Raw genomic sequence first — 26,488 nt, 5'->3', positions numbered from 1 at the left:
AGAAATGTCACTGAAATGATAATTAGAATTAATGAAAATCTGTTGATTCTCTTTTGTCAATAAAAATATACATGAACATAAAGTACATGAATGTCAACCGAAAATGTGTTTATTGTTGTAATTTTGGTGGATCATAGTCCACTCAAATTTCTTACTAATAAATTCAAGAAACACTTCTAGATCATTTCAAAAAAAATAGAAACACTTCTAGATCTCCCAAATATCACTCCAGGATTCAGGAGCTCCGGAGACAATTTAAGAGATCATTAATTGGTCAAATCCAACCGGATGAAGGTAGACAATGGTCAACCATTAAAGTCAACTATTCAAGTCAATCAAATTTTAAGAGGTGTCGTTAATTCCGACACGCTTTCGTACTAAATGACCCAAAAAGCATTCTTCCCTGACACGTGCAGTCTCGCTCAAGCAATAATCCAATTTAATGCTGTGTTTGGCCATTAATGTATCTTTTTATAAAAAACCCATTTGGTTAACTATGTTTTGGTAATTTGGTTTGACATCCAAAGACCAAAATCATTTTTTAATTTTATTCCACAAATACTCTCTTTACAGAGGATTTTCGACTTCAGAACTCTTTTCTTCAAGTGTTTTTAACCTGGAGGTCCTTCGCGAATGAAGGGTTTCTAGATATTCATAATGAGTTTTCAATTAGGAAACCCTTTGGCATGTTTCCTATCCAGGGAGGAGAATATAGTTAAAGGAATAACGAATAATAAGAGAGAAATAAAAGTGTGTTTGAAAGTCATCGAAAAAAGTATTTGACCGATAACATTTGTCGAAAAAGATGGAGAGGTGACGAAATGAAGGGGAAGAAAGAAGTGCTAACATAGAGGAGATATGTTGGATTTAGATGTTACCAATTTTTTATAAAAATATTCTTAGTCCTAAAGGTATTTTTGGAAAAAGTAAAAAAAAAAATTGGCTTTTAAAGGCCAAAATAAATTGTCGGACACTTACTGAGACCAAAACAGCGAATTAGGAGCTAAAACGAAATTAACCCTAGAAAAATTGTAACGCTTGATAGAATGAATTGTTTAATAATAGAAAGAACATAGAGATAACCACATAAATTCTAGTGATTTATATTACCAAATCATTGATTTGTTTCCACACCTTTTGAAAATTAGATAAATTATATGATAATCTCACAAACAATAGTAAAATTCATGACAATATGACTAACGAGTAATTTGGCTCCCCAAGGTGAGTGTGGTCGTGTGGTCGTTTTTTTTCTTTTCCAATTTACAACTTCTTAAAAAAAAAGATCTTGCAATTTTCTTCATCGTTCTTTCACTTCACTTTCTTTTCCGAACTCTATCTTCAAAATCTTCCCAACGGACATGGGTGTCCTCTGCTAGCAAGCCTTTCACTCTGCCTTTAAATTTTTTGCTTTATCTATAATTTTATATTTTATCTATCTTTCATATATACATATCAATACGAGGACTTCTTCGACCATAGTAAAAGTTTAGAGGATCTCTTCGTTTAGAAAGAAAGCAGGAAAGCAATCTCACATCAGTAGGAGATAAAGTGTGACGGAAGACAGGTGGAATTTAGCTACTGTAATAGAATTTATAATGGGGCCGCACATCTTTTAGCGGCGTCGGTTTATGACCTTTAGTCATAAATCATCTTAGTTTAGTCCTTCTGGCGTTATTTATGTTACATTTTAGTCTCATTTGTAACGAAAACGTTGTCTTTTGTTGACTTTTTTAACATCTTATTAGTACGTGATAGTCCATATCATTCACGAGATTGTCTGGACATGATCTACAGGCTTATGTTCAAATTTAGTAAGTATTGAAGTCTTTAGTGGAGAACAAAACCTCATACCACGGTAGATGGTGACTAAAGTGAGGACAATATCGGTGTGGGAGTACAGTCTGATGGTGGGACGAATGGGTATAAGAAGAGTCTAACCATAATTTCTAGTGTCTCGTTTTAAAGTCGTGAATTCCTGGATCGGACAATTGAAGTTGGACCCCATTGGATCATATCAGATTTTTAATACTAAGGAAAGAGCCAAAGACCAAAGTAGAACTGTACCAGTCAAGGTTCAGTGTTTAAAGACCTAGAGAGAGAGAGAGAGAAGTTGCAGCTAACGATCTGTTGTTACTTTTCCACGCAATAAAAAAACCCTAGGTCATGATAATGATGATGATATCAGTCCATTTCATCTTCTGTTTCTTCGTGACCTCGTTTTGACAAAAAAAACCCATCTTCCAATTTGAACTTTCTTTAGTTTTTTGATCAATTTTGATTTTTAGAAAACGATTTTAGTTATCTTGTTTCTTGTCCCTTTTGAATTTCCCCCAATTTGGGTATGTTATCAATTTCAAGATGAAGCACGTTAGGTCAGGGTTTTTAGTTCAACTATTTGTCTGTACTTAGGTCAATTTTTGTGTTAATTTACTATTTGATGCTTAGCTGTTTTATCAGAAACCAAGATTCTTTCTGCAACTACTGTTGTTGTTTTTAGTTTAAAAATTCATCTTTTTTATGTAACTTATCTAGGGTTTCCCTTTTTTTTCTTTTGTATTTAAAAGTCATTGTGAAGTTCTATTCATTTTTGGGGTTTGGGGAAATTTCTTCTTTGTTTAGTTTGTTGGAAATTATTTGTGAATCAAATTATCTAGGAAATTGTAGTGGGATCTAAGAGAAAAACCTCTAGGTTTTTGTTTATTTTTCAAAGATTGGATTTTTATTGGTTCAGCTTATGCCCCTTTTGTCCAATTTGTCCAATTTGAGTTTTATCATCTGCTTGTGGTGTTTATTCTCTTCATCTCTGAACCATTTTCTGAAGAATTCCTGAACTCCGAAGGAGTTTTTTTCGATCTGATTCAGTTATCTCTTCCTTGGGGCATATAAAATGGTGGATTGATTTATCATCTAGTTTGTAGTTTGTACTTCCTCCTTGAAGATTTGAGGTATGTGGTGATTGTTCAAAGATATATGCCTTTGTTACTTTCTATAATATTGTTTCGATTTCGATATTTGCCCGAATTGTTTGTTCTTGAGCTATACTCTTCTTTGTTGGGTTGCTAGAGGAATTTTTGAAGTATTAGGTTTCTTCAAATTTAATCCTTTAAGGGTTTGATAAGAATTGTTTGAGGTTAGCTTTTAAGAGGATACGTTTGATTCATAGGTTATTGTTGCTATGGCGGAACCCGTAATTCCTCACACAGAGAGTGAAGAAGAATTGATTGCCCTATTACAACAGATCGCTAGGGAATCAGGAATGAAAATGAATCTTACAGAAGGCACAAGGAAGATCTTGGAGGAGCTTGATAACCAATTGACCACCATGGCCTTAACCTCGGAAAGTAACGGAAGAAAGATGAGTGATATTGAGGAACTGGTTCGATCCATTCAAGAGAAGTTTATGAATTGGGAGTCTGATCAAACTATGATATGGGATCGTGGAGTTGATGCTGCTAATGAGTATCTTCAAGCAGTTGATGAAGCTCAAAGTTTAGCGGAAAGTTTAGGAAGTTCGTCTGGGAAAGAAGATGGAGAAGAGAAGGATCTTCTTCATCGAGTTCAAAGTGTTATACAGATTGCTATGGCAAGGCTTGAAGGAGAGTTTACCCACGTTCTTTTTCAGAATAAGCAAAGTTATGAACCAGAACGAATGTCATTCCGCTCTAGTGAAGATGATATCATGGATGAGGACTCGTTTATCTCGACTGAAGATGGTGCCGGTGAGGATTCAATTCGGAGAGATAGTAGTAGCAAAGGGTCGGAAGAATATATCGTAGATTTGGTTGATCCAGATGTAATTCATGACCTAAATCGTATTGCCAATGCGATGTTCACTTCCCATTATGACCAAGAATGTTGCCAGGCTTACATTAACATTCGTCAAGATGCTTTAGATGAGTTTGTATTCGTACTTGAAGTAGAAAGGATGAGTATCGAGGAGGTGTTACAAATGGATTGGAGTAGCTTGATTATCAAAATCAAGAAGTGGAACAGAGCTATGAAGATATTCGTCCGTGTTTATCTTGCAAGTGAAAAACGACTCTGTGATCTGATATTTGGGGAGTTTGCGTCAGTGAAACCAACTTGTTTTATCGAGATTGCAAAAGCTCCTATATTTCAACTCTTGACTTTTGCTGAAGCCATTGCTATTGCACCTCGTCAACCAGAAAAATTGTTTCTTATTCTAGACATGTATGAAGTACTAGCTGATCTCCTTCCCGATATAGAGACTTTGTTCTTGGAAGAGGCAGGTAATTCTGTTCGAATTGAATGTCGTGAGGTCTTAATGAGATTGGGTGATTCGATTAGAGGAACCCTTTTGGAATTTAAGACTGTAGTTGGAGCGAATGTGTCGACTAACCCATTCCCTGGAGGTTCAGTACATCATCTGACAAAATATGTCATGAATTACCTGAAAGCCGTCACTGGTTATGGGCGTACTCTTAATATGCTTCTCGATCCATGTAATGGAGATGATCCTGACTCATTACTGCTTGAATTGATTCCATTTGAAGGTAAAGATACTGAGGAAGAGAAATCGTTTTCTAGTTCAACACCGACGGCTCTCTATTTTAAGTTGGTCGCATCAACCCTGGAATCTAACCTCGATACCAAGTCGAAGTTGTATAGAGATTTAGCTCTCCAACACTTTTTCCTCTTAAACAACATATACTATATGGTTCAAAAGATCAAAGGTCCTGAACTAAGGCCTCTATTCGGAGACGACTGGATTCGACAGCATAATGGGAAATTCCAACATCATGCGATGAACTACGAGAGAGCTACTTGGAACTCAATACTATCTTTGTTAAAAGATGAGGGGATTACATCTCCAGGATCAAATTCAGTTTCAAAGACAGTTTTGAAAGAGAGGTTTAAGAGCTTCAATATCTCTTTTGAGGAAGCCTATAAGTCTCAGACAGCTTGGTTAATTCCAGACCTTCAACTTCGAGAAGATCTTCGTATTTCAGTATCGATGAAAGTAATCCAAGCTTATCGAATGTTCATGGGTAGACATGCAAGTCATCTAGAGAGTAGCAGAAACATAGAGAAGTACATCAAATATAATGCAGAGGATTTAGAGAATTTCCTTTTGGATCTCTTTGAGGGTTCTCAGCGATCGTTGCCGAATTCTCGCAGGAGATAAAGCTTTAGCAGGTCTCAAATTCCCACTTAATCTTTCCTGTAAGTTTATTTATATATCCTTCTTGCTCATGAATGATGAAACAAAATAAGATGATAGAAAATAGAATAGCATTGTGCATTGTGTTGTTGTTTGATGTCCAATCCTGGATGAGAATGTCTGAGTTTGTTGTTGTTTGTATTTGCATCTACGGAGCAAAGTTTTGTGTTGTAATTCTTATTTATTCTCTAATCGAAAACATGCGTATGTGATCATAATATATTCTCTCTCCCCGATGACTACAATTACTGACTAGCGTGATCGGATTGTTTTCATTTTTTTGGTAAAATTTCCCATTATATATTATGACATAATCATGGTATTGTTTTTGTTTTGAGTTACGGACTAGCGTCATCCGAGTGTTCTTGCTCTTATTCTGATTGAGACAAGCTCTCTTCAAATAAGAGACAAGTAATTGAGTTGGGCAATATACGAAAGATTTGGCTCCGATTTCAGACTGTTTGTTTTTGTCTAACTAGTGATATTTGATTGATTCGTCTAAATGAGTTGATTCGACCTAATTTTTAGTTGGCTTGTTCCGGAATTTCTTTTTTTTTTTTTAAAAAAAATTTGACCTTATTATCATAAGCAAACAATAATGTAATAAATTATTTTGGTTATGGGTACTATCAACCTTTTGGGAGATGGGGGCAGATATGGGAGCAAGTGGTATCTGTTGAGGTTATGATTACTATAAAGAAAACTAGGTCACTTCATTTGGTACGATGAAGTTGTCTGGATACCTAAGGTGATGATCATTTTTTTATTTGATGTATTCACTATTTTTTATTTTTTTATTCATGCGATATTCTTTAATTATTTCAACCGGCCGAAAGGTATTTGCTGTATTCCTACTGAAATGGTGTTCGGTAAATTGAGATCTAAATGTTCGGATTCAATATGTTATTTGATCCATTGTTTTTTTTTAGTTTTGAGTGTTTAATTTGGAGTGATTTAGAAAATTAGGAGGAGAATAAAAATGTTGTGTGAACTATAAGTGACACCCGACCTAATAATCATGAAGAAATTTCAGAATTTCCATGAGGATCATGAAAAAACGACAATGAGAAAAAGAGTCAAAAAAGTGTGCGGAAAAAAAAGGGGATTGGGCCAAGCTCCAAAAATCAGGCCATTTAGAGAGAGAGAAAAAAAAAAGTTTAAAGGTCGCCGGCCGGAAATTTGGCCGACCGGCGACCCTGCCGGTGAAGACGATGATGTGGCTGGTTTAACGAGGTGGCAGAGAGAGAAAACATGTTGGAGGAGAGAGAAAAGAAATGGAAGAGAGAGAGTAACGGTGTTATAACGGAAGGGGGCCATATGGGTATTTCTTGTAAAATAGGGGGCCAGGCAGGAAGCTGGTCACAAAGTAGGGGGCCATTAGGGAAATAACCCATAAAAAAAAGGCGGAACGCACCCCAAAAAAATACCCGACCCATTTACCTAGTAATGAAGTTATTCATGACGTAAGTCGGCAAGGGTTTGTAATCTCAGCCGTTTAGATAGTTGACGGTTGAGATGGCAAATACTACTAAATAGCAGTCCCAAAGTCCGAATCCTTCCCTAATTCCTAAACCTAGCAGTCACTTCTTCTTCACAGAAGGGTATTTAAACTGTTGGTGGTGGTGGTTGTTTTATTTCTTATTAATTCTTCCACAAAGAAACCCTAAACATGGGGAAGAGATTAACCAAGAAGAAGAAGATTAAGAAGAAGAAGCATAAGAAGAATACTTCGATCACCGGAGAAGGTATTACTACTCTAAGACCATCATCATTACCACATCATATTATTAGTACTAGTAGTAGTGATAGTGATAGTGATAATGATAATGAGAACGATTGGTCAGTATTTGAGATACTAAACAGACTTCCTGTGAAAACCCTAACTCGTTTCAAGAGTGTTTGTAAAAGATGGTATCGCTTAATAGAAAAAGATCAACAATTCATTGATTTACACTTGACACGTTCTAAAACACGTCTCCCGTCTCGTCTATTTATCGTCGTTCCTCTACCTAGCACACAGATAGAAATAGAAACCCTAAAGAGTATGCGAGGTACTTGTCACGACGATTCTTGGCCATTCAAGGAGTTCCATCTTACAGCTGACCTAGTCTTGTTTCAACAAGAAGAAGACGAAGACGATATTGCGAAAGCGAAGTTAGTTGTTGACACAGTTAGGGAGATAGACTCGGAATCTTACAATGTCATATCAAAACCGGTGAACGGCTTAGTCTGTCTCATTGACTCATACATGAATCATGTTGTTCGTATACGTAATATCAGTACTGGGGAGATGTCACCTTTGTTTGAATCATCCTCGTCGATAGTCGTGGGAGAAGAATGTGTCTCTTTACCTAGCTTTTACGCGTTTGGTTTTGATCCTGCTACTAATGAACACAAATTGGTATGCGTCTTGACTGTATCCTCAGGTTCTCCCTCCATTGCATCTATTGTTTGTGGAATTTTGTCCATTGGATGCCATAATAATGGATGGAGAAGGATCGAAGAGATCCCACCATATTCACTAAAGGATGATTATGTTCATGTGAATGGTGTCATTTATTGGTCTAATTGTTCTCTTAATCATTGGAGGTGGAAAATTCATTGTCCTGATACTCCTGTATGCTTAGTAGCATTTGACCTAGGAACCGAAAAATTTAGAACAATTGCAATTCCTGATTTCATCCTTGATCGTCACTCTCAGGTTCTTGGCGACTATTTAAGTTTCAAAGAAATTTTTCAGTTATTTGAAGTGGATGGGTATTTAACTATGGTAGTTAAACTAAACAATTATACGTTCAACATGTATACTTACCAAGATGATTATTACGAGGAAGAGGATGAAGAGCTCAATGGTATGTCTACTACTTCTCTTAGGAAAGGAAGATGGAGTGAAGTGAGTTGTATCTCATTGCCTCTCTATATGATGATTAATGATGTCAAGTTCCATACTTTCATGGGGTCTGGCGACAAGATTCTCGTAACATCATCTACTACTTCGGGTACGGAGAAGAAGAAACGTCTGTCTATTTATTGTTACAATTGGAAGAAAGGTACTTGGACAGAGGTTGACGTAAGTGGAATCCCATGCTCAGTTCCGCAACTAAGTCACCATTGTTTTTTTACTACTTTCTCAGAAAGTCTTTTAGCCATTCCAGCAGAGGATACCGATATCTGACTCCGGTAGTGTTAACGAATATTGATATCAGAATCGAAAAATAAGTTTTTAACCATTAGATCTACATAATAAATCAAAACCATCCATTTTATATATCATTGTAAAGTATATTTATATTTTCATTATTTTTGTATGTTGTTTGTCCGATATACATATTTATCGGATTGAATATTGGTGTATCCAAATTCGTATCTGATAAGCCAATATCCTTTTCAATATTTTGTTTAATCGAATATGCTTAATTGGATTTCCTCAAAAATATAAATAGAAAAAGGAAAGAAAAATAAGGTAAGATGGGATGATCAAGGGAAAGAAAAATCTTGTGGAAAATTATAAGTTTTTAACCATTAGATCTACATAATAAATGTTGACCGTCCATTTTATATACTTTGTATACTGCTTTTCGGATACAGATATTTATCAGATCAGATATTCGTGTATCTGAAATCGTATCGATACGCAAATATCCGAAATTTCAATTTTTTACGGGTGGGATGTCAAATATTCGGATATCCATTGACATGTTTGAACACACACTAACCAGGACACTTCATTTGGTACGATGAAATTGTCTGGTTACCTAAACTTGATGACCATGATCATTTTTTATCTGATTTACTATTTATAATTTCTAATTCATAATATTTTTTAATTATTTAGCCGAAAGGTATTTGTAGTATTTCTACTGGAATGGTGTCTGTCTTGGTTCAACAAAAAAAGTTTGTCTTGAAATAAATTTTTATCGGTTGTTTTTTTGTCTAATTTGTATATGTTTGAGTCTTCAATTTACACTAACTTAAAAAACATTGAGGAGAATAAAAATGTTGTACGCGAACATTTCAATGAAGATTTTTATTTTTATTTTGAGAAATTAACTACATTCGTTGATAGTCGTTATGAAACATTGATACATAATAAAGATGTGATAAACACGATAACCGCGTAAGTTAAAAATAAAGAATGAAGATACTGAAAAACAAAAATGAAAGAAAGAAGAGTCAATAAATATTGGGGAAAAAAAGTGGAGTGGATAGAGACCAGAGAGTGAAACGGGCAAAGAACAAAAAAGGCCCATTTACTGATTTACCCATCCATGACGTAAGTCGGCAATGGTTTTTAATCTCGGCCTATTAAACGTTATTTCACCCATAAAGAAACCCTAAAACATGGGGAAGCGACCAATCAAGAAGAAGAATAAGAAGGAGAAGAAGAATACTCCGATCACCTAAAGGTTTGTCTATATACTGTTACAATTGGACAGAGGTTGATGTAAGTGGAATCCCATCTTCAATTCCGCAACTAAGCCATCGTTGCTTTTCTACTACTTTCTCCGAAAGTCTTTTGCCCCTTAACAATCTCAGTGCTTTCTGACCCCATCCTAGCTGAAGAGTCAACTTAATAGTTAGCAGGAGATAAAGGTTTTGCAGGTCACTCTTAATCCTGATGTACCTTGGATTTTACAATAGCATTGTGCATTGTGTTGTTGTTTGATGTCTAATCCCGAATAAGAATGTCTGAGTTTGTTGTTTGTATTTCCAATTTGCATCTACCGATCATATTTTGGCGTTGTAATTTTTATGTTTCATTTATTCTCTAATCGGAAACATGGGTATATGATCATAATTTATTCTCTCTCCCTATGACTATAGTTTCCGACTAGTGCTATCGGATTTTTTTCATTTTTTGATAAAATTTTCCATATATATAAATATGACATAGTCATGGTATTGTTTTTGTTTCGAGTCACCGACTAGAGTTATCGGAGTGTTCTTGCTCTAGTTCTGATTGAGACAATTTTAGACTGTTTGTTCTTGTCTAACTAGTGATATTTGATTGATTTGTCTGAATGAGTTGATTCGACCTAATTTTGGGTTGGTTTGTTCCGAAAAAAAAATTGAGCTTATTATGATAAGCAAACAATAATGCAATAAATTATTTTGATTATGGGTACTATCAACCTTTTGGGAGATGGGGCAGATATGGAAGCAAGTGGTATCGGTTAAGGTTATGATTAATATAAAGAAAACTAGGGCACTTCATTTAGTACAATGAAGTTGTCTGGATACCTAAAGGTGACGATCCTTTTTTATTTGATATACTCACTATTTTTTATTTTTTATTCATATGATATTCTTTAATTATTTCAATCGGCCGAGAGGTATTTGTTGTATTCCTACTGAAATGGTGTTCGGTAAATTGAGATCTAAATGGTCGGATTCGATATGTTATTTGATCGGTTGTTTATTTTTGTTTAATTTGTATCTTTTTTACAGATCAATTTGGACGGATTTAGAAAAGAAATTTGGAAGAGAGTAAAAATTTTGTGCGCGAACTGTAAGTGGTACCCCGATTTAAAAATCACGAAGAAATCTAAAAGTTTCCATGAAGATCTTGACAAACGAAAATGGGAAGGGAGTCCAAATGTGTCCGGAAAAAAGGGACGATTGGACCAAATCCCCAAAATCAACCCATTAATGGGAATCCAGTCATGTCCAGAAACAAAAATTCGTTGAAAGTGTCTAACCGTCCATACAACAGTTTTCTATCAATTAGACAATAGATTTTACAAGACTGAGTATACTTTACACGATATTGTGTGCGAACTAAAGTGATACCGATCAAAGAATCACAAAGAAGTCTAAAATTTTGATGAAGACCTCGAAAAACGTAAATTGTAGAGGAGTCAAAAAGTGTTAGGAAAAAGATTAATGATTCTATGCCCGGTCAATATCCGGGTCAAATTTCGGTTGGGGGTACGTGGACAGGCATAGCATCATCGCTCAAGAAATAATGGAGTGGGTAGAGAGTGAAACTGGGTAAGAACAAAAAATAGTGTGTGCGAAAATAGACCAAACTAATCAAATCAAACGGATCTAGTCGGTTTTCAAACCAAACCAAACGACAAGTTGTTTGGTACGGTTGTAGATTTTCAAAAACCAACTGGTTTGGTTCGGTAAGTGAAAGTAATTTTTGAGAACCATTAAAACCAAACCGAACCAATTAAGTTCAATTAATATATATAATTATATATTTACATATTTTTTTCCAAAATATATCTATCATATCTCTATAATTTCATACAACAACACCACTACAATATAATGTTACTAGTTAGTATTAGGTTGAAACAATTCATGTATCGTCAATCTTACTAGCTACTACATAATATTTTGGTCGGTGGCCTGCACATGTCGATCTTTAATGTTTCAAATGTTTTTCGACGTATTATGTTAGTTTAATTGTTTCTCCAGATTTCTAAGGAGTGTTGTCTTGATTTTATATGTCAATGTACGAAAAATGTAACTCAATTCACCGATTTTCATGGAAAACAAATTGTGAATATTGGGGAAGAAAAGGGAAATTAGAATTTGAGCTTAAAAAATGGTGGAACCTGGACTTGTATTCCTAAATTACCCTTGGTTATATCAGAAAGGTTTTGACCAAAGTGTTAGAATTTGAGCTTAAAAAAATAGAGGGGTAATATTCGTATTTCAACTAATCCCGATGTCAATTTAACTTGTTTTTTTAAGATAATTTCACAAATGGCCCCTGTTTTAATGGAAATAGAGTTTTTTTGGATTTAGTCAATAGATCTTTTGGCCCTTGATTTAACGATTTCTCCATAAGTTTAGATGGCTTTTGTTTATTATAATTCCTTAGTTTTTTTTTTATTGAGTTTTCTCTTCCTTCTCTCTTATAGCCTAATCATGGAAATTAATGGTGATAATGGCATGATTGTGTATAGTGGATTAGGTTTTGAGTTTAATAATGGGTCATGTAGAAGATGCAACTTTAATAGAGAACGTTAAAGAACATCTTTGAATTGCATAATGTTTTATTAACATACTCTATTAAGATCGTATCTTCTACCGTCTTATGTGACCCTTTATTAATCCAAAACTTGGCAAACGATGTCGTCTGCCATGATCGTACGTTAGAGGACTCTTCTTCAACAAGTTTTGGTATCGCAAGTTTTTATTTTTAATAGCGACTCTTTTTATTTGAAGTAACATTGGAGATCTTGAGGTGAGATGTCGGAGGAAATTTTATTATAGAACAATATTATGGCTTGCAGTTCAATTTCCTCCGACTCACACTTTACCACTCTCTTGTTTGCTCAATTCATTGTTGAAGACTTTGACGGACGTGTGAGTTAATATGAGAGGTGAAATATTGGAGAAAACTAAATTATACACTTATTAATGTCTATTAATTTAGTTTTATGCAATTCTCACTTCTGACAATTACATTTCGTATTTTGGTTCAAAGTCGAAAGCTGGAGGTGAGATGTTGGAGGAAACTTAACCACGCGCTCAAGCACTATCGGTTAAGTCTCCTACAACTCTCACTTATAGTTTCAACACTCTTTAGTTCACCCTCATAAAAAACACCATATGTATATATTTCAGTGAAAGTCGGATGTGAGATATTGGAGAAAACTAAATTAAACATTCCAAATGCACAAATATTAATTTAGTTTCATCCAATTCTCACTTCCAACACTCAAACCTTTCTAGCTGAAAGCTCGAGGTGAGATGTTGGAGGAAACTGAACCACATTTGAGTGCCACCGGTTAAGTTTCCTACAACTCTCACTTACAACTTCGAACCCTGCTAGTTCTCTCTGTTGAGGTTTGAGAACACTGATAGCAAAGTATTTATAGGAAACTCTTAGCATTTAGGGTAAAAAAAATCCCAACAGAAACCACAAAACACAAAATATGTGTTGGTAAGTACCAGAAGAATATTCTTGTCCTGCTTGGAGAAATTCAAGCCAAAAGTAGAACCTACCAGTATGCCATTAGGAACCCTCTTCAAATGTAATCGACCAGACTAACATGGTGATTTCTTACCATGGTGTTTGCGTAATTTGATTGTATGAATCTGACTCGACTGACTTGTCTGACTAAAAATCAGCCCAAATCAACTATTTACACAAGTCTGACTAGAGTCGATTCAAACATCGAGTCAAATTTCAAATATGACTTCGCAAAAAAACATATGGTCAATCTTACTAGCTACTACATAATATTTTGGTCGGTGGCCTGCACATGTCTTTAATGTTTCAAATGTTTTTCGACGTATTATGTTAGTTTAATTGTTTCTCCAGGTTTTTAAGGAGTGTTGTCTTGATTTTATACGTAAAAAAGTAACTCAATTCACCGATTTTCATGGAAAACAAATTGTGGTTTTAAGGATGGTTTAGTATCCAAACCGCTTATGATGGATGGTTTGGTTAGTAACCGAACCAAACCATGAGTGATTTGGTATCTGTTTGAAAAATCATTAATTAAACCACGTGCGGTTTGATAACGGATGACATCAAAATACCGGATACCCGATCCATTTACCTAGTAATGAAGTTATTCATGACGTAAGTCGGCTAAGGGTTTTTAATCTCAGCCGTTTAGATAGTGGATGGTTAAGATGGCAAACAAAACTCCCGATTCCTAAACCTAGCAGTACCTTACTTCTTCACAGAAGGGTATTTAAACTGTTGGTGGTGGTGATTTTATACCCCCACAAAGAAACCTTAAACATGGGAAAGCGATCAAACAAAAATAAGAAGAAGAAGAATACTTCCACCGAAAAAGGTATTACTACTACTATAACACATCACATTAGTAGCAGTAGTGATAGTGAGAATGATTGGTTAGTATTTGAGATACTAAACAGACTTCCTGTGAAAACCCTAACTCGTTTAAAGAGTGGTTGTAAAAGATGGTATTGCTTAATAGAAAGAGATCAACAATTCATTGATTTACACTTCACCCGTTCTAAAACACGCCTCCCATCTCGTCTGTTTATCGTTGTTCCTCTCCCTCGCACACAGATAGAAGTAGTAACCCTAGAAAGTATGCAAGGTACTTGTCACGACGACCTTTGGCCATTCAAGGAGTTCCATCTTACAGCTGACCTCTTGTTTCAACAAGACGAAGACGATACAAAAGTGAAACTAGTTGTTGACACAGTTAGGGAGATAGATTCGGAATCTTACGATATCATATCAAAACCGGTGAACGGCTTAGTCTGTCTCATTGACTCGTACATGAATCATGTTGTTCGTATACGTAATATTAGTACCGGAGAAGTGTCACCTTGGTTTGAATCATCCTCAATAGTTGGGAGAGAACAACGTTCCAGTTTCTCTAACTTTTACGCATTTGGCTTTGATCCTGCTACTAATGAACACAAATTGATATGTGTCTTGACCGTACGCTCAGTTCCCCTCTACTCTGAATCTATTGTCTGTGGGGTTTGGGTGATTGGACGCCATAATAATAGATGGAGAAAGATCAAAGAGATCCCGCCGTATTTACCAAATGATGATTATGTTCATGTGAATGGTGTTATTTACTGGTCCAATTGTTCTTTTGATCATTGGGGTTGGATACCTCGTCGTTGTCCTGTATGCTTAGTAGCATTTGACCTAGGAACTGAAAAATTTAGAACAATCACAATTCCTGATTTCGTCCTTGACCGTCGCCCCTATGTTCTTGAAGAATATATAAATTTCAAAGACATTGTTCAGTTATTTGAAGTGGATGGGTATTTATCTATGGTGGTTGAACTGAACAATTGTACATTCAACATGTATATTTACGAAGATGATTATTACAAGGCCGAGGATGAGAAGTTCAATGGAACGTCTACTACTTCTTATAAGAACGGAAGATGGAGTGAAGTTAGTTGTATCACTTTGCCTTTCTACATGATGAACAGTCATAATGTCAAGTTCCGGACTTCATTTGGGTCAACCGACCAGATTCTCGTAACATCATCTGCTTTGGGCACGGAGAAGAAGGAACTTTTCTCTATTTACTGTTACAATTGGAAGAAAGGTACTTGGACAGAGGTTGAGGTAAGTGGAATCCCATCCTCAGTTCCGCAACTAAGCCGTGATTGTTCTTTTACTACTTTCTCCGAAAGTCTTTTGCCCCTTAACAATCACATATGATTTTTGGTCGGTTGTGTTTTGTCTAATTTGTCTGTGGGAGTGTCTAATTTGGACTGATTTAAGTCTCTCTCTTGCTTCTTTGTTAGTTTCTAAGAACTATTTGGATTTAAGATTGTAAACGACAGCCAACTGGGTCGCATATAGACACACCCACATATTTGATAAGCTTTTCGGTAATTAACTGACGGCTATCAATACCTGAATCCGACCACTGATCGTGTTAATGAATACCAATATTCAAAACTAAAAAAAATCTTGTGAAATGGTTTAAGTTTTTAACCATTAAATCTACATAACAAATCTCAACAATCCATTTTATATACCGTCATTAAGTAAGTTTATATATATTTTTATTATTTTTGTATACTACTTGTCTGATACAGATATTTCTCATACGGGTTGTCGAATATTCGAATATCTATTGACATGCTTGATTGTATTTCCTCACAAATTTGAAAGAGAAAGAAGAAAGAAAAGTGAGATGGGATGATCAAGGGATCTCTCGCTTCGTTACCTACCAAGAAAGACCTAAAGCTCCACAGGGATTTTGCAACTGCTAATATTGAATTCTAATGTTAACAGTTGGTAACTCAAGTGATTCCAAGGTGTTGACATAAACCACACTTTATCCTCTCTTAAACAAAGAAATCATACAAGCCCAAAATAAAGCGTACTCCACTTTTTCGATAAAAGATTAATATACAGTAACCTACATATCCCCTATTATGTACTGACCCACAAAAAAATTATATTTGATACTACTAACTGCCTCAACAAGAAATCATTGAATAATTATGAATTCATAGTCTGGATACCTAAAAGTGATTATTTGAAGTACTATTTTATATTTTTAATTCATATGATACTTTTTAATTATTTCATTTGCCTGAAAGGTACTAGTTGTATTCCTACTCGAATGGCGTTAGTTAAATTGAGATATCTAAATGATCTGATTCGATATGATTGATATGATTGTTGATGGGTTGTTATTTTGTCTATTCATGTATGTCTGAGTGTCTAATTTGGATAAATTTAGGTTGTTTTAAGCCTTCTTAGAGCACCTCCAATGCAACACTCAACAAAAACTCAACTAATCTAATGTGTCAATGTGAATTGAGATTCTCTTCGGTAGATTGAACTATTGAGACCCTCAATCCAAAATACTTCTCCAATACAACACCTAAAAATTCAACATTTACCTTAGACTTGTTTAGGTTGCTGTCAATACTGAGATATAGACAACCTTTTGCCCTGCCCTTTGGAGTACGGAAAATTTAGGACTTTCAGTTCTTTTTTTCCCTGTAACAGAAACTGATAAAAAGGGAAAATAAAAGATATTCAGAAACGTGGTAAACAATGAAATCATACAACAAAATAAAGGAGAGGATAAATCTAAGGCCCAAAAAAGGAGTCCAAATATGAAATCCAACCCAATAGGGAATAATATCTCAAAAAAAACCCAAAAAGTTATGTTACCTATCTATCCTCTCAAAACAAATACATACCACTCATGTCCCTCACCCATTTCCCGCCCAATCTAACCCAAAAGCCTGCCAATGCGTCAGCACCCACATGCTACCCTCTATCTCTTTCTCTTTTTTTTTTTTTTTCTCTCTCTCTCTCTCTATCTCTCTCTATCTCTCTCTCTATTTCTCTCTATTCTGATTTGATTAAACATTCCTCTCAACTCAAAATGCTCTCTCTCTCTAAATTGATTAAACACTAAAACCCTAAAAACGCTCTCTCTCTTTTGAAACCAAATGATTTTGGGCGTCTCTATCTCTCTCTCTTTCTCGCTCAAACGAAACGATTTCCGGCGTTTACCCTCTCAACCGAAGCGTTTCCGGCTACTCTCTCTCTATATTAAACCTTCAAAAGCAACTTCAAAACCCTAAACCTAATTTCTGTTCGTCAGCGTTTAACACACAGGTAAGACTCTGTTCTTCGTCAAAATCTTCTTCCTATCTCTGTTCTTGGTCAAGTTTTAGGGTTTTTGGTGGTGAAATGATGAGTTTGTTTTAACATTTTGGGTTATTTTGAAAAAATTAGGGTTTCGTTTCACACATTTAGTACTTTGATCTAGATTTTTGGGGTTTAACTTGCTCTTAAGTTGTTGTTCTTCGTGACTGTTGTCGACATTTTGATTTGTGATAAAACATTTATGGATTTTGTTTTTGATTTCGGAAGCATGCATCTTCACAGAAAGTAATTTTGGGGTTTATGGCTCTTCATCAAGTTTTTAGATTAGGTTTGCTGATGAAATTATGGGTTTGTTGTAACATTTTGTGTTATTTTCAAAAAATTAGGGTTTCGTTTCACACATTTAGTACTTTGATTTTGATTTTTGGGGTTTAACTTGCTCTTAAGTTGTTGTTCTTCGTGATTGTTGTCGACATTTTGGTTTGTGATAAAACATTTATGGACTTTGTTTTTGATTTCGGAAGCATGCATCTTCATAAAAGGTAATTTTGGGGTTTATGGTTCTTCATCAAGTTTTTAGGTTAGGTTTCCTGATGAAATTATGGGTTTGTTGTAACATTTTGTGTTATTTTCAAAAAATTAGGGTTCCGTTTCACACATTTAGTACTTTGATCTTGATTTTTGGGGTTTAACTTGCTCTAAAGTTGTTGTTCTTCGTGATTGTTGTCGACATTTTGGTTTGTGATAAAATATTTATGGATTTTGTTTTTGATTTCGGAAGCATGCATCTTCACAGAAGGTAATTTTGGGATTTATGGTTCTTCATCAAGTTTTTAGGTTAGGTTTGCTGATGAAATTATAAGTTTGTTGTAACATTTTGTGTTATTTCAAAAAATTAGGGTTTCGTTTCACACATTTAGTACTTTGATCTTGATTTTTGGGGTTTAACTTGCTCTTAAGTTGTTGTTTTTCGTGATTGTTGTCGACATTTTGGTTTGTGACAAAACATTTATGGATTTTGTTTTTGATTTCAGAAGCATCCATCTTCACAGAAGGTAATTTTGGGGTTTATGGTTCTTCATCAAGTTTTTAGGTTAGGTTTGCTGATGAAATTATGAGTTTGTTGTAACATTTTGTGTTATTTTCAAAAAAATTAGAGTTTCGTTTCACACATTTAGTACTTTGAGCTAGCCCTAGAAAGAGGGCTAGTGAAGAGCAAACCACAGCTGGGCCTAGCAAAAAAGGCAAGAAAATGATGAATGTGACTTCATCACAGACCAAGGTATGATATTCTATACACATTTGTGAGAATGTCCTTTCATTAGAGTAGTGTTCGAACATTTCGATGAATGCTTTAACACACATGTACGACCGCTGGAGGTTTAACTTGCTCTTAAGTTGTTGTTCTTCGAGATTGTTGAAAACATTTTGGTTTGTGATAAAACATTTATGGATTTTGTTTTTGATTTCGGAATCATGCATCTTCACAGAAGGTAATTTTGGGGTTTATGGTTCTTCATCAAGTTTTTAGGTTAGGTTTGTTGATGAAATTATGGATTTGTTGTTACATTTAGGGTTGTGATCAACAAATTAGGTTTCTGTGGAGACATTTAGTACTTTGTTTTTGATTTTTGGTTGTTTTGTCTTTCTTGATGAAATGAATGGTTTGTTTTAGAATTTTGGGTTCTGTTAAAGAAATTAGGGTTATGTTGAGACATTTTGGGTTCTGTTCTTGGTAAAATTTGGTTTTTACCCATCTAAATATTGGAGAGGTAATATCACATTTTGGGTTTTTTTTTATGCATTTGGTGGTTTTTACCCATGAAACTTGATATGATGTAACATTTTGGGTTGTGTTGAAATATTTTTGGTTTGTTTCAAACATGAGGGGGTATCTTACAAACATTTCAATTTGTGCAGAAAACATATAAAAGATAGTGAAGAGCCAACCACCGCTGGGCCTAGTAAAAAAGGCAAGAAAATGATGAATGTGACATCATCACAGACAAATGTATGATATTCTTTAAATATTTCAAACCATTTTTATGCATTTTACATAATTTTGAGACATTTTGAAGTTTTGTAAAATGTTGCTTCACTCATTCCTACTCTTATTCCTAGTGTTTTGTGAAAAGTTCTGAAAATCATTGGCATCAGCTTACAATGTTGTAGCATTTGTAGTCGTGTTGGAAAATTTTGCTGAATGATCTAACATATCTATTACTAAGTGTTTGAAGCATCGATCTGCGACATCCAAATCGAAAGAGCAGATGGTGGAGACTCAACGTACAGAGTCAAGGGAGCAAAAGAAGAAAATTATTTAAATTACAAATGTAATTTGAAAGCAGTTCACAAGGTAGCAAGGGACAATTTGGAAGCATTTGTAGTCCAGTTTTTGTTCTCTGGAATGTTGATGAAATGAATGGGTTGTTTTAATAATTTGGGTTGTGTTCCAGAAATTGGGGTTATGTTGAGACATTTAGTACTTTGTTTATGATTTTTGAGAGTTTTACTTGATTATTACAGTGATGTTATTGGTCAATGTGGCAGACAATTTGGTTTATGTTTTAACATTTAGTGGGGTGTTGATGAATTTTGTGGTTATTAATGAGTAAAAATTGATATGTTCTTGACATTTTGGGTTGTGTAGAAACATTTTGTGCAAAACATTTAAAAAAGAAAAGCAGCAGCAGCAAAACAATAGGCTGTACAAAGAGCTAGCTCTAGAAAGAGGGCTAGAGAAGAGACAACAACTGCAGGGCCTAGTAAAAAAGGCAAAAAAATATTAAAGGTGACTGAATCACAGACCAAGGCAAGATGCATTCCTAAACATTTTGCATAATGTTTAAGAATGCATACGAAATGACATAAGGTTCTGTGAAAAAAGTTAAAATTTGGGGAAAACAGTGGCATCAGATTTTTGAAATGTCATCTCATTATTGATTGTGGTCTAGCATTAAGTATAATGTTTTCGCATTATTTGTAGTGTCCCGACATTTTGGAAAATGTTGTCTACATTATTCTTAGGGTTCTGTGTATAGTTATGGAAACCAGTGGCATCAGTTTTTTTTGGTACACAATTTGCAAATGATCTCGCATTATTGACAGTGTTCTAGCATTGTAAATAATGTTTAGGGGTGCAAGGTAATAACAACAGTTGTTTCTCAAACAATTCGAATAATGTTAAAGCAATATTGATAATGTTGGAACATTTTCAAGAATGTTTAAGAATTGCAGAAATTGTTCCTCGAGCATTATGTATAATGTAGCATGCAAGTTACCTAATCTTCATCCATTTCAGAATATATTCGGAAATGTTACACAACGACGGAGTATGTCCGTTTCAAAATCAAAAGTTCTCTTATCAGCGAAGAAGTGTAGGTATTTTAAATTGAATTCTGCTTTGCAATTTAACAAATGTTTGGGCACTGCTTAAAATGCTTAGAAAACGTTAGACTGATCTGAACATCTTTAATACAAAATTGTGGTGAACATTTTTCAAAATGTTCACACAGCCTTTAAAATGTTAATACAAATTGTAAAGTGTTTTTAACAAAACGAGAACTAGTTGCTACTGTTAACATAACTGTACGGAATAGTGTTAACACATCCCGTAAAATGTTTAGACAAACTGTAAAGTGTTGCTTACAAAACGAGAAGTGGTTGCTAATATTAACAAATCTGTACGGAACAACAATGAAAACACCATGAAAATACCCTAAAACCAAGAACAACCTCACCAATGGAGCTTCAAATAAGTAGATCTACAAATCTAAATATTTAACTCTCTACAAAACTATGAAAACACCATGAAAACATCCTAAAATCAGATTTGAAGTTGTTTTTAACCTCCATTAAAGAAGATGATGATTGAAGATAAAAGATGATGAAGGTTGCTCAAACGAAGAAGATGATGAAGGTCGCTCAAACGAAAAAGATGATGACTGAAGATGATGATTGAAGATGGTTGAAAATAAAGGAAGATAATGAATGTTCTTGAAGAGGGTTTAGGTTATTGTAGAGAGAGAAATCTGGGAAACAAATTTTAGAGAGAGAAAGAGGTAATGAAGAGGGTTGAAGATTGATGATTGTAGAGAGATGAAGATGATGATTGAAGAAGATGATGGTCGGTGAGATTCGAGAGAGAAAAGAGGGTTTGGGTTTGTGTTAAATAGAGAGAGAAAGTGAAACAGATTATGGAGAGAGAAAAAGATTTAGTTTGTGAAAGAGAGATATTAAGGAGAGAGAAAGTTTATGTTTCTTATAGAGGGAGAGAGTTGTTGGATATATATATAGGAGGGCAAAAGAGGGATTAGAAGAAATTATTAGGTCTTAGAGATACGAGTTGGGTCCGGATTGAGCATAGGGATGTGTATTTGGGTTTGATTTGAGATATTAGTTGATTATTGGGTTTTGGGTGGGTTAATAATCCCGGTTGGGTTTTTTTTGTATTTGGGCCCAAAATTTGGGCCTTTCATCAAAAAATTCCAAAATAAAGCTACTCCACTTTTCGATAAAAGATTGATATAGAGTAACCTACATATTATATACTGACCCATAATAAGTTATATTTGATATTACTAACAGTCTAACACTGCCTCAACAAGAAATCATTGGGTAAAAGCCTCTGCTTACATTAAAGAGTACATACCCAACTAGACCAAAACAAAACACTTCTTTTCCTACCCTGCCATCCTCTCTATCCTTTGTCAGGTATAGGACCGATCGAGAGAGCGCAGTGTATGGTGTGTATACGGGCCATAGGGTCTGCAAGACGAATTGTGACCCCTTGAAAAAAGGACATTGAGTTTGGCAACATATGAAAGATTTGATTCTCATTTTAGAGTGTTTGCTTTTGTCTAACAAGTGATATTGATTCGTCTGAATGAGTTGGTACGATGAAGTTGTCTGCATACCTAAAGGTGATGATCTTTTCTATTTGATTTACTCACTATTTTTTATTCATATGATATTCTTTAATTAATTATTTCAGTCGGACAAAAGGTATTTGCTGTATTCCCACTGAAATGGTGTTCGGTGAACTGAGATCTAAATAGTGGAATTCGATATGTTATTGGTCGGTTGTTTTTTGTTTAATTTGTATCTTTTTGAGTGTTTAATTTGTATCTTTTTGAGTGTTTAATTTGGACTGATTTAGTAAACTTGGAGGAGAATAAAAATGTTGTGTGAACTATAAGTGATTTCCGATGTAATAGTCACGAAGAAATCTCAAAATTTCAATGAAGATCTTGAAAAACGAAAATGGAAGAGAAGTCAAAAAGTGTTTGGAAGAAAAGAGGGATTGAACCAAAACCCAAAATCAGTTCATTAATGAGAATCCAGATTTTTCTAGAACAAAAATTCGTTGCAGGTTCATATGACAGTCTCCTCTCAGTTAGAAATGGATGTTACAAAACCGAGTGTACTTTACACGGTATTATGCGCGAACTATAAGTGATACCCGATGTAAAAATCACAAATAAATTCTAAACATTTCGATGCGCGAACTATAAGTGATACCCGATGTGAAAATCACAAATAAATTCTAAACATTTCGATGCGCGAACTATAAGTGATACCCGACCGATTTACCCAAATAAAACTTTCAATTCCTAAACCTAGCCTAGCAGTCAGTTACTTCTTCACAGGAGGGTATTTAAACTGTTGGGTGGTGGTTGTTTTATTCCTATTTCCTCACAAAGAAACCCTAATAATGGGGAAGCGATCAACCAAGAAGAATAAGAAGAATACTTCAATCACGATCACCGGAGAAGGTATTACTACTATAACACCATCATCACCACATCATATTATTAGTAATAGTAGTGATAGTGATAATGATAATGAGAAAGATGGTATTACTTAATAGAAAAAGATCAACAATTCATTGATTTACACTTCACACGTTCTAAAACACGCTCACGTCTCGTCTATTTATCGTTGTTCCTCTACCACGCACACAGAAACAAATAGACACCCTAGAAAGTATGCAAGGTACTTGGCACTACGACTCTTGGCCATTCAAGGAGTTCCATCTTACAGCTGACCTAGTCTTGTTTCAACAAGACGAAGACGAGATTACAAAAGTGAAACTAGTTGTTGACACAGTTGGGGAGATAGATTCGTCATCTTACAATGTCATATCAAAATCGGTGAAAGGCTTAATCTGTCTCATTGACTCACACATGAATCGTGTATACGCAATATCAGTATTGGGGAAATGTCACCTCCGTTTGAACCATCCTCGATAGTCGTGGGAGAAGAACATGTCTCTTTACCTGGCTTTTACGCATTTGGCTTTGATCCTGCTACTAATGAACACAAATTGGTATGCGTCTTGACCGTATGCTTGGGTCGTCCCCTCTACTCTGAATCTCTTGTCTGTGGGGTTTTGATCATTGGACGCCAATCTAATAATAATAATAATAGATGGAGAAGGATCAAAGAGATCCCAGCGTATTCACTAAAGGATGATTATGTTCATGAGAATGGTGTCATTTACTGGTCCAATTATTCTCTTACTCACTGGAGGTGGAAACTTAGTTGTCCTGTTACTCCTATATGCTTAGTAGCATTTGACCCAGGAACTGAAAAGTTCACAACAATCACAATTCCTGATTTCATCTTTGATCGCCACTCTCGAGTTGTTGGCGACTATCTGAGTTTCAAAGACATTTTTCAGTTATTTAAAGTGGATGGGCATTTAACTATGGTAGTTAAACTGAACACTTATACGTTTCGGCATGTATATTTAAGAAGATGATTATTACAAGGAAGAGGATGAAGAGTTCAGTGGTATGTCTACTACTCTTCTCTTAAGAACTGAAGATGGACTGAAGTGAGTTGTATCACCGTGCCTTCCTATTTGGTGAATAATGATGTCAAGTTCCGTACTTTCATCATATGAGACGACAAGATTCTCGTAACATCATCTACTTCGGATATGGAGAAGAAGAAACATAAGTCTATTTACTGTTACAATTGGAAGAAAGGTACTTGGACAGAGGTTGATGTAAGTGGAACCTCATCCTCAGTTCCACAACTAAGTCGTCATTGCTTTTTTACTACTTTCTCCGAAAGTCTTTTAGCCATTCCAACTGAGGACACTGATATCTGACTCCGGTAGTGTTAACGAATACCGATATCCGAATCGAAAAAAATTGCTCTGAATTTTTTTTATGTTTTTAACCATTAGATCTACATAATAAATCTAAACCATCCATTTTATATATCATTATTAAGTAAATTTATATTTTCATTATTTTTGTATGTTGCTTGTCGGATATACATATTAATCGGATCAAATATTGGTGTATCCAAATTGTTATATGATAAACAAATACCTAAATTTTAATCTTTTGTTTAATCGAATACCGTTAATTGGATTTCCTCAAAAATAAAAAAATAAAAGAAAAATAGGGGAAGATGGGATGATCAAGGGATCTCTGCCTCTTTACCTATCAAGAAAGACCTAAAGCTCTACACGAATTTTGCACACTTGATCCTCTCTTAAGTTGTCAATAATGAGAGACAATTTTTCATGTCTACAGAATAATCAGGGCTTTCAGTTATTTTTTCCTGCAACAGAAACTGATAAAAAAGAAAAGAAAAGTTATTCATGAACTTGGTAAACCAATGAAATCATACAACAAAATAAAGCGACTTCCCCTTTTCCATAAAAGATTAATATACAGTAACCTACATATTGGGTAAAGGCGTATCCGACGTTGCGGGGATGGACTCCTGGTGGGGCTGGGATCCCCCATCCTCCCGGGCTCCCAGCCCCCAAACATAGCCGTTGGGAACTCCTCCCAACATGTTGTTTGGGGTGCATTAACTTTTTTTTAAAATTAAATTAACAAACCTATAAAATTTAAAATGTAATTTTTTTTCGAAATGAATTTTTTTTCAAATAGAAATTCATTGATTGAAAAGCCAAATACATAATAACTCCCTCAAAAACATATAACTGAAATTCATAAAAAAAAACACAAGTAAATTAACGATAATAGTTCGGTTAGTCGTTGCGATCTTTAGTATTCCACACGTGCTTTATAAGATCTGTCCTTAATTGTGTATGAACATCTTTGCTTCTAACTTGGTCAAGACGATCAAATATTTCTTCGACAACATTTCTCCCAGCAAGCACTGTTTCTGGAATACTTTTATCAAAATCATTAGTTGCATTAGGTCTTTCATTTTCGATTATCATGTTATGCAATATAATACATGCCTTCATGATACTACCTAGCGTTTCTACATCCCATAGACTTGTCGGTTCTCGGATAATAGCAAAACGAGCTTGCAATACACCAAAGGCTCGTTCAACATCTTTTCTTACCGACTCGACGTCTGGCAAAATATTGTTCTTGCAAAGTAAAAGGATTTTGTATGGTTTTAACATAACAACCTCATTGAAGATATGTCCTATCAGCGAGATAATAACCATATCATGTTGATTACCATTAATCTCAAAACGAATTGTTGGAGCCCTACCTGGCATGATTGCATCGAACAGTAAAGAACGCTCCAACACATTGATGTCATTTAATGATCCAGACAACCAAAAAAATGCATGTCAAATCCATAGAAATCACGATGCAACAACTTTTAGTATGACTGTTGGACTATGGCAATGACCAGTTAACTGCCTGTGCCATGAGGTCAGACAATTTTCTCACTCCCAATGCATGCAATCTATACTCCCGAGCATTCCAAGAAATCCTTGTTTTTCACCAAGTGATAAACGCCTACAAATATCAGATTCATTAGGAGACCTTAAGTAATGCGTGCCAAACACATTGGCGACCGTTGATACAAATTCTCATAAAGAATCGATTGTAGGCGTCTTTCCAAGATGAAGGTATTCGTCAGTTGAATCTCCCGGTCTCCCACAAGCAAACATTCTCATAGCCACACTTGTCTTTTGACGCGACGATAAACCTATTTTGTCGAAGGCGTCTTTGAATTGTGCAAAATAGGGATATAAACAACCAACGTATTAAGGATATGTAGAAATAAATCACGACTTGTGCAATATCGCTTTCGGAATGTATGAAAATCATAAAGTGGATTTTCGATAATATAGTCACGCAATAGTCGTTCATGTCCCTCTTGTCTGTTACAATCTATCGTTCGATGATCCGAAACAGAACTAACATAACAGGAATGCGGTTGCTGATCCCGAATCTCTGCTAGATACATTTCATACTCCATCCGTCCCATTTTTTTTGTAGTTTTGGGGAATCCAA

At 35.1% G+C, this 26,488-nt stretch overlaps 4 protein-coding genes across 5 annotated transcripts; 3 read left to right on the top strand and 1 right to left on the bottom strand.

The window, feature by feature from the left end:
• The first annotated feature begins 1,774 nt into the window (after positions 1-1,774).
• On the top strand, positions 1,775-9,996 carry LOC147563283 (exocyst complex component EXO70E2-like). Of its 2 annotated transcripts, XR_015223617.1 has the most exons (3): positions 1,779-2,948; positions 3,167-5,313; positions 9,880-9,996. XR_015223617.1 is itself a non-coding variant. In XM_086636097.1 (2 exons), exon 2 carries the CDS (start codon positions 3,179-3,181, stop codon positions 5,147-5,149), a length of 1,971 nt encoding a protein of 656 aa, XP_086492223.1. In that variant the 5' UTR covers positions 1,775-2,948; positions 3,167-3,178; the 3' UTR covers positions 5,150-5,403. The 2 variants fall into 2 exon arrangements, 1 of the variants encoding a protein (XP_086492223.1); XM_086636097.1 differs by lacking the exon at positions 9,880-9,996 and having other exon boundaries at positions 1,775-2,948; positions 3,167-5,403.
• LOC147563284 (F-box protein At4g19940-like) lies at positions 6,855-8,360 on the top strand. The gene has a single exon (XM_086657375.1). It carries the CDS (start codon positions 6,855-6,857, stop codon positions 8,358-8,360), a length of 1,506 nt encoding a protein of 501 aa, XP_086513501.1.
• A 3,902-nt stretch (positions 9,997-13,898) lies between the features above and the next one.
• Positions 13,899-15,317, top strand: LOC147563282 (F-box protein At4g19940-like). The gene has a single exon (XM_086657374.1). The coding sequence runs from the start codon at positions 13,899-13,901 to the stop codon at positions 15,315-15,317; it is 1,419 nt and encodes a 472-aa protein (XP_086513500.1).
• Positions 15,318-25,254: 9,937 nt separating this feature from the next.
• On the bottom strand, positions 25,255-25,740 carry LOC147563281 (uncharacterized). The gene has a single exon (XM_086657373.1). It carries the CDS (start codon positions 25,738-25,740, stop codon positions 25,255-25,257), a length of 486 nt encoding a protein of 161 aa, XP_086513499.1.
• Between the last annotated feature and the right edge of the window lie 748 nt (positions 25,741-26,488).

This window comes from Eschscholzia californica, unplaced genomic scaffold, assembly GCF_041429995.1.
Source record: "Eschscholzia californica isolate CP2 unplaced genomic scaffold, dmEscCali1.0.p SCAF_1, whole genome shotgun sequence".
Classification (NCBI taxonomy): domain Eukaryota; kingdom Viridiplantae; phylum Streptophyta; class Magnoliopsida; order Ranunculales; family Papaveraceae; genus Eschscholzia; species Eschscholzia californica.
The sequence above is the reverse complement of the archived record's forward strand: the minus strand, read 5'-3'. Positions and strand labels throughout refer to the sequence as shown.

Bases quoted from the DNA above. Each gene is read 5' to 3' on its own strand.
- LOC147563284 (XM_086657375.1), top strand. From the start codon at position 6,855: ATGGGGAAGAGATTAACCAAGAAGAAGAAGATTAAGAAGAAGAAGCAT.
- LOC147563281 (XM_086657373.1), bottom strand. From the start codon at position 25,740: ATGCCAGGTAGGGCTCCAACAATTCGTTTTGAGATTAATGGTAATCAA.
- LOC147563283 (XM_086636097.1), top strand. From the start codon at position 3,179: ATGGCGGAACCCGTAATTCCTCACACAGAGAGTGAAGAAGAATTGATT.
- LOC147563282 (XM_086657374.1), top strand. From the start codon at position 13,899: ATGGGAAAGCGATCAAACAAAAATAAGAAGAAGAAGAATACTTCCACC.